This window comes from Poecilia latipinna, unplaced genomic scaffold (assembly GCF_001443285.1).
Source record: "Poecilia latipinna isolate Pla-1442-1.1 unplaced genomic scaffold, P_latipinna-1.0 Scaffold1668, whole genome shotgun sequence".
NCBI classification, from domain to species: domain Eukaryota; kingdom Metazoa; phylum Chordata; class Actinopteri; order Cyprinodontiformes; family Poeciliidae; genus Poecilia; species Poecilia latipinna.
The window spans coordinates 68,678-76,499 of NW_015114284.1; the positions used below are offsets into that span (position 1 = coordinate 68,678).

General features: G+C 40.2%; 1 protein-coding gene across 1 annotated transcript in view; it reads right to left on the bottom strand.

Moving 5' to 3' along the window:
• The window catches only part of LOC106964395 (integral membrane protein 2A), a 15,171-nt gene extending 7,690 nt beyond the window's left edge, over positions 1-7,481 (bottom strand). Inside the window, exons 1-4 of the mRNA XM_015059914.1 lie at positions 7,125-7,481; positions 6,632-6,766; positions 1,073-1,252; positions 847-957 (exon numbers count right to left, since the gene is read on the bottom strand). Coding sequence (XP_014915400.1) covers positions 847-957; positions 1,073-1,252; positions 6,632-6,766; positions 7,125-7,196 — 498 coding nt within the window. The 5' untranslated portion in view covers positions 7,197-7,481. The remainder of the gene's footprint in view (positions 1-846; positions 958-1,072; positions 1,253-6,631; positions 6,767-7,124) is intronic.
• Positions 7,482-7,822: the final 341 nt, after the last annotated feature.

Sequence of the window (7,822 nt, forward strand, 5' to 3'; positions counted from 1 at the left end):
ACAACACCTTGAAAATGAACTATGATGACAGTTTCACTTCACTATTATGTAACATCAATTATTTATTAATAATATCTTGTGTTAGTGTAACCCTTGGCTGTGAGAGTCGAGTCCTCGTTGTTCCCTGGACTCTGCGTTGTGTACTCTTTAAGGTTTTCGTCGGAAGGAAACAAGACTCTGACACACACTGCGGTTTGGGATCGTGGTTGTGACCGTTTATTCGGACCACCTGACAGCGATGCGGCTTCGCCCTTTAGAATGCAGAGCAGAAACTGGCCGTTGTATTACCAGCGCACACTAACGAATGCCAAGTACGGTGTCCTTCAGAGGACATACTCCACAAAGCTCCACAACACAAAGAGCAAATCCAACACTGACATGCGCCGACACATTCAAGCACTTCCCTACATTAGTATTCTGTTTACTCCAGCAGGAAAAATGTAAAACAAATTAAATATCTCTCTTACACACATCCTGTACACCTGACTAGTCTGAGAAAGTTACTAAATAATGTATAAAAAGTTTTCTCCCTACGTTTTCTGGCATTTAACAAATAGAAATCATTTTGATAATTATGAAAGACCTGAAATGAGAGAAGTTTGGTGAGAAGGCACGTTTGTCTTTTTATTATCTTTAAATATCTGGTTTCAACTGTGAATAATGCCTTAAAATTTAGTTTTTTAATCAACATTGGATGGCACTTTATTACCAAACTGTGCAGTTTGAATATCAACCACTATCAACTACATTTCCAAGGATCTCAAGCTCCCGTACGAGCGGATTTTCATCACTGTGATGTCATTTTGTTGTAATCAATCCACCGGGCACTGAGTGAACAGCACTCACCATCAGCTGTGAGAAGAGGTCAATGAGGTCCTGAGGGGGGAGGACCACCGAAGTGTTGAGAGGAATCACAAAGCAGGTCCTCAGAGTCAGGTCCAGGTACACCGTCAGTTTCTGCATTGTTTAAAAAAAACAAACAAACAAAAAAGAAACGCATGAAATCAGTGAGCTCAGAACCCGACCACCAACAGTACAGAAAGCGGTCGCCGTGGTCACCGGCGGTCCTCACCCGGTTGAAGTCGTGGAGGATGTAGGCGGGATCTCCGGGCCGAAAGCGAGGAGGGGGCACGCTGACCACGGCCATGCTGTCTGAGATCTCCACCTCCTCCTCCACCCGCGGCAGGTAGTAGGGCTGGCTCTCTGACCCGGTGGACACGTCAGTGAACTGCATGGCGCCGTGATACAGCCTCTGGTGGGGAGTCAAAAGAGATAAATCAGTCACACAAAGACAGTTCCAGGTAAGAAACAAGAACTGAAAAAAATATGAAACAAATGAAAGCAGAGGATGGGGAAAAAAAATCATCTTTGATGTTGGGTTTTGCTATGAATGTAATCGTGTCAGTTTAGTTTCTGTACGATGGTGTACTGCAGGCTTTAACAGGTTGTCGCTTTTCAGAGCGGCCGCACAGAGCAGGATGTTTCTCTGCAACCACAACAGTCTGTGAACACAGTCGGTGGTTCTCTACCTGCTCAGCTGCAAATAGAAACGTTTTCCTGTAGCTGTGGTTGTGTCTTCAAAGACTTTCAGACACTAATGGGTTTGAAAAAGCAAATTGGGTAGGTTTGTGATTTAAAAATGTAGGTGATGAAACCACTGAAGAGCTTAGTCACAGATACAACGACTTGGTGATGGATGAATGTTGACTCTGCTGCCATTAAGCCAGTTTGAAATCAATGAGTTGGTTTGGTTGGGGCCATTGTCCATTTGGGAACATCCGAGCTTTAACTTCCTGTCTGACGTCTAGAGATGCAACATGCAGGTTCTTTAATCATTTAAAGTAGAGTGCACCAGTCCCTCCTGCAGCAAAACGGCCAAACAAAATGCTGCCGCCGCCCCCGAACTTCACAGTTAGGACGGCGTTCTCACGGTAACAAGCTTTCCTCCTTTGTCCTACAAGTGAGAACAAATGTCATTGTGGCCAAACACTTCAGTTCTGGTTTCATAACACCAGAAGACACTGGGGTTCTTTCACTTGCCGTGTTTCCATCAACGATTTTTTAGTTTTAATTTGAGGCATCACGTTAGAAAAGGTTGATGGGAATGTCAAAGTTAAAAAATAATTTCCTCAGTTACCTTAAAAAGAAAGTTTTCACCCCCCGTTGCAGTGGATTTCGGCTTTTGAGAAAAAAGGGTTACCGTGCAACTGGGTCGATCGAAACATGTCTAGTAAGTTCTGATTTAGCAAACATTTTCCTCACGTGATCCATCAGCTGTTCTTTGCCGAGCTTTAGAGTTTCATTTCTTTCTCCGGACATTGCCGAATACTAGTTGACATGGCCGAACAACTTACCAGACAACACGTTCCTGAAAACCTCTCCTTGTTTTCCTGAAATGTGAGGTATGGGAGTCTGCAACCTCTACTTCCTGTCTATGACCACCATGCGTAACGTCAACACCTGACGAAATTACGCTTGGTGTACCGCCAAACCAGTAGAGAGGAACGCGACAAATTCATTCACATTGTAATTTTCTTCTCTTTTTAAAAGTTTGCTCAAAGTTCACAAGACAATGGAAACATAGCTACTAATTACATTCAGTAACTGCAATCTGTTTTTCTTTTGGAGTTGTGGATTCTTCTCTGAACGGCCTACCAGCCCATGGACTCGTTGTATGATAGACAAGCACAGGCTCTTGACAGCTTCAGTCAGTGTCTTTGTGAGATGTTTTGCTTCTGTCTTGGTGTTGATTCTTTCATATTTCACACCAAAACACATAGAATGTGTCTCGAGACACAGACCTGATTAAAACCAGAAACTAAAACACAGCATCATCAACAAGGCTCTGCAATCTGAGTACAGAACGTTAACTTCAAAATCTGAAGAAAGTCAAAAGAAAAACAAATCCCGTCTCTCGCTATGCTGTATTTAGTAAATCGAAATAACTTTGGTATTTCTTTCTGAACTAAAAAAATAAACATCTCTGTAAAACTCATTGTGGCATTCCGCTGAAACACTGCCTTCAAATGAAACGACACTTTAATAAATAAATCTGAAAACTTGCCAACAGTTTTTATAGAACAGTTACGTCTTTCATCCAGCCACTGGGATCCCCCCAGTCCTCCAGAGAAAAGCGCTGCAGCCTCTGCTCCACAGACTCTGCGTCAGAGGTCGTTCTCCAAGTGAAGCTTCAGAGACTTTGTTTTAAAACCCATTTATCTCCAATTCCTTGGGTCATAAACTAAAGCCCCACATTGCTCCAGATATGCTTACTAATGTAAACTTATGGAGAAAAAATAAAAGATAGACGTTGAACAACAGTTATACGTTGTGAGTTGGTTGATTGGATGCTACAGCCGTCCATTTAGACCATTTGTGAAAGTGCTGGAAAGCGAATGATAAAGTGGAATCCAACATAAAGATTTCTAATGATGCTTAAATGTCCCTGTGACTTTTAACATTCATGTTTTGGCTAAATTAGGACATGTGGATTAAAAAGTCACATTTTCAAAATGATTTTCAGAATAATTTAAGGATCTGTGAAATCTGTTTTATTATTTTCCAAATTATATTTGATGTTTTTCCCTCAGTTCTTCTTGTTTCTGTTTTGATTTTTCACAATTATGATGGAAAAGACAAAAAAATTCACAAGTCGACAGCTAGAGGTCAGTATTTCCTGTTATTCTGTATCAAACACTGTGGATCAACACTGTTTCTGTGGATCGGTTTTATGAGATGTTAAAGTGTTTCCCCCTCTTTTTTTAAGTACAAAACTGAGAATCTCGTTTTTAACATCAAAGAATCTCTCCATTTTAAAATGCTTTAGAGCTTAACTCAACTTCCACTTGTCAAATGGAAAAAAAAAAACCCTATAAGAACTAAAGTGTGCACTTTCATAATGATGAGGACCTTTGTTCATTTCTTTTTTCTTCCATCCGTCACAGGAATCTCCACTGACTGCAGCTGCGATCCGCAGCGCTGGGTGTAGCAGCTAATGCTGCATGTAATCAAGGCTGATTGTATTATTAAACAGACATTAATGCGTAGCTAAAGTTAGACAACCTTGTTTCCAAAAAGGAGTTGGATCCTTAAGCAGATAAAAAACCGGATTACATTCAACCTGGTTTGAATCAACAGTTGAAGTCCTAGACTCAAAATAGTGAACTTTCTCTCTCCTAAGGAAACGTCTGAGAGCCAGCACTCCCGCTTTCCACCAAGGTTAGAGTGTTTTCAAAAGAATTTCCTCCCAAACTCACCCAGCTCTCGGCTCGTCTCTGCACAAGCTGGCGGAGGAATTAGCAGGAAGCATCGCGATTGGTTCCACTAAAGCCAGAGTCAGAACAATCCTCTAGGATTAAAAACCATGCATGGGGGGGTGGCGCTCTCATCCGACGGCGGTTTTAGCCGGCCAAAACAGCAATTCAGGTAAACTCCTCGGAGAGTTAGGTGGTGTTTCTTTTTTTTTTTTTTTTACCCCCATCATGGAGGAAACGGGAAGGCGAAATTCCAAAAAGGGACAAGAATAACAAAGGGACCTAGACTTGGGAAGAATAATTATGCATCCATTACGTATAAAGACGTAATAACGTATAAAGAAACAACGTCTTCGTTACGATCGTCCTTCTGGTGAATCTGGTGCCAGAGGCTGTTCAAAGTTTAACAGAAGTTCCTTGTTGTGGTCAACAAAATACTTCAACAGAATTATGGCGTGGTTTCCATATCATGTTTTGTGTGTTTCCATGGTAAAAGCGACCCAGGAAGCCCAGGAAGGGCGGTACAACGCCCATACCGTACCGTTGTCCAGTGGACGATACGGTACGGTATGGTTATTAGGTATGGGAATCTTGTATACATTTTCAATTTAAACATTTCTAAATACTTGATATATTCCTTTTTTTTTATTAATAGAAAGAATTTCACACAGTCTTGTTAAGTTTATTTTAGGTCATTATTGTGGTTGGTTATGACAGACATAACATCAAGCTGTGGCTTAGTTGTTGCTGACCTACATGTATAAAAACAGACCTAAAAAGCCACAAGTGTGGTGTGAATTAAGAGGGTTGTATTCAGGTTTTACTGTCTTCACAAGCTGATGTCGGTTCATCATTTCAACCCTCTGCTGTGTAGAAATCTGTATTCTTCTTCTTTCTGGAACCAGTTTAAAGCTGCTGCATGGGAACGTTGTAGTGTGTAATTTTAGCGTGTTGATGGAAAAAATGGATGAAAACTACAAAAAGGTCACCATAAATAGCTAGTAACGCAAGCCTGTAGAGAAATGTAATGGAGAGTAAAACATGAATTTTATATTTAAAATGCAGTAGAATTAAAGTAATCATAAAAAGCTACTCCTTTAAAGTGCAAATTCTCAAACACTGTACCGAAGTATCAGCTCTCTAGTAAATTTATTTTATTGGAGTACATTTCTAATATTTCCTCTTCAACAAGAGCAACAGCTCCCGGTCTGGAAATATGTGAATAATTTATTGAAACCCCCCTGGTAGCAATACATATCTGTTTACTGAAGATCAGACCCAGTATCATTATGTGGCCTCTAAGTGCCATGGCAACCAAGCAATTACATGGTTTGTAACTATTAGTCCTCATAAGCCTTGTTAAGTGTAAAACACAGAGCGAGTAAGCTCATCTTAATTCAACCTGCTGCACATTTTATTTAAGAATAGATTTTCTTATATCTTTATGTATTTATAATGCATACGATAAATTGTTCCATCCATTTACAAACTGGTTTAGACAACGGATGAATATAATTCAACGTTTTAGATTTTAATTTTGCTTCTTATTCTTAGCTGATCTGCCATTTTTAAAAACTATTATGCTGTATAGGCCTGTCACAATAACAAATTTTGCTGGACGATAAATTCTTCCAGAATATTGTCGCGATAAATGATAATATAATTGTTTTGAGACCATTTTAAAGTAATATAATGATAGTGGCAAAATAATAACGCACGAACACGTTCTTAAACATCAGTAAACTTTAAGTTCTAATGAACATTTAGCACTGGAAAGGGAAGACATTTTGAAGATCCAAAATAAATAAATAAAACAACAAATAAAATGAAATTTAATCTTTGTAAACAAAAGGTCAGGTTATGACCAAAGCCTAATGCTGTAATCGCTGGAAAATTGACAGACACGTTTGACGTCGATTGAAGATTTTGACGACAAAATGTTTTTTGTGTTTATTTGAGCTACACAAATAAACTTCATTGGCTGATTAGGTCATTCATAATTGTTTTTTTAATGTGTGCGATTTTATTGTTATTTGTGTTTTTGGTGTTTATTAAGACTGTAAATGCATACTGGTGTCATTGTGTGTGTGTGAGTTTTATGTTTGAGTGGGACTCATTTAGTTTTCTGGCAGATTTCTCCAAAAATAATTTGCAGGTGATGTGAGGGTGCAAAAACTAAATGTCTGGTTTGTCCTCCATGAGTTCCTGATAATATTCATTGTAATCAACAAAGATTATGACAGACATCATGTCAAAACTAGACTTTTGGAAGCTCATGGTGGAACATGTCTGTATTGTAATGGAAAATTCCACCATATTTCATCGTATAAATGCGCGGCTTTACCGCATAAACGTGCAGATTTTAATGAAACACAAACCTTTGGGGTGAAATACCGGTAGAGACATGCTCCCCCCACGATGAGCCCCGTCAGGATGAAGGAGATGCCGAGCAGGTAGAGAATAAGGCGACCGAAGCCGTCTGTGGGCGCCGAGTCAGAGGCCAGCTCCGGGTCCTGAACACACACATGCACAAATACACGCAAATAGCACATAGAGAGCAATAATAATGCAGCGTTGCATCCATACATGCATGCATGGATGGATGTTTTATTGTTATGCGAAGATGAAAGCCTATAAGCCTGACTCAGTGAACATCTGCATCCTGCGTCCGGTGCATTTCAGTAAATGACCAATAATAATAATAATAATAAATCACCGCAGGTGGTGGTACTATACCGTGTCAGGCAATACAGTAAAATCACCGCATTGGTTTTGCACATGAATGTGATTCGCATTCGCTTGCGGTGGGTTCGGGCCAGGAGGAGGTCCCTTCTCCTCCGGCATCGCACTGAACGAAACCCGTTAGCTCACCTTCACCGCGGCTGGCACCTCTTTGCCCAGCGCCTTCTGCGCCAGAGCCGAGTTGAAAGCTATCTTCACCATGCTGGACCCGGAAACGTCCCGCTCGGGTCTTTAAGTCACGGACACACACAAAAGGTGGAAATGTATATGTATTTTTATCGACGGTCGTCTGCAGCTCTTGCTTTGTGCTTCTCCGCAGCTCAACCGTGTGACGCACTTTGCAACCTCGGCTTTATCCGCACCGCTTCCGGTGGCCGGGGGAGATTAAAAAACCAAACAAACCAGGTGCTAAACGGATAATTATCAATCCTAAATATCTCCAATTTACGGGTAGATATTTTTTGCCGTAATTTATACTGTCTATTGTAAGAACTTAACAACAACCAGTAAAGGGAAAACTGCTTCTCGTTGTCTTTTGGAAATTATTTTTGTGGCTTTGGTGCCATCTGGTGGCTGCAGGTCGAAACTATCATTTTCTTTACTAAAAGAAAAAATAATACTATGGATATATATATATTCCACACCACATTTACATGTTAGGGTTGTCAAAGTCAAGTTAGCATAACTGAACTACTTCTCTTCCTTCCATATTTTTTTCGTAATTACATTTTTCCTGACCTGTTTATCTAGCCATAGTGTAGCAAAGCACAGCATCCCTTTGTCTTTTATCAGGCATACTTTTCATTTAAAATTATTTAAAATTTTGT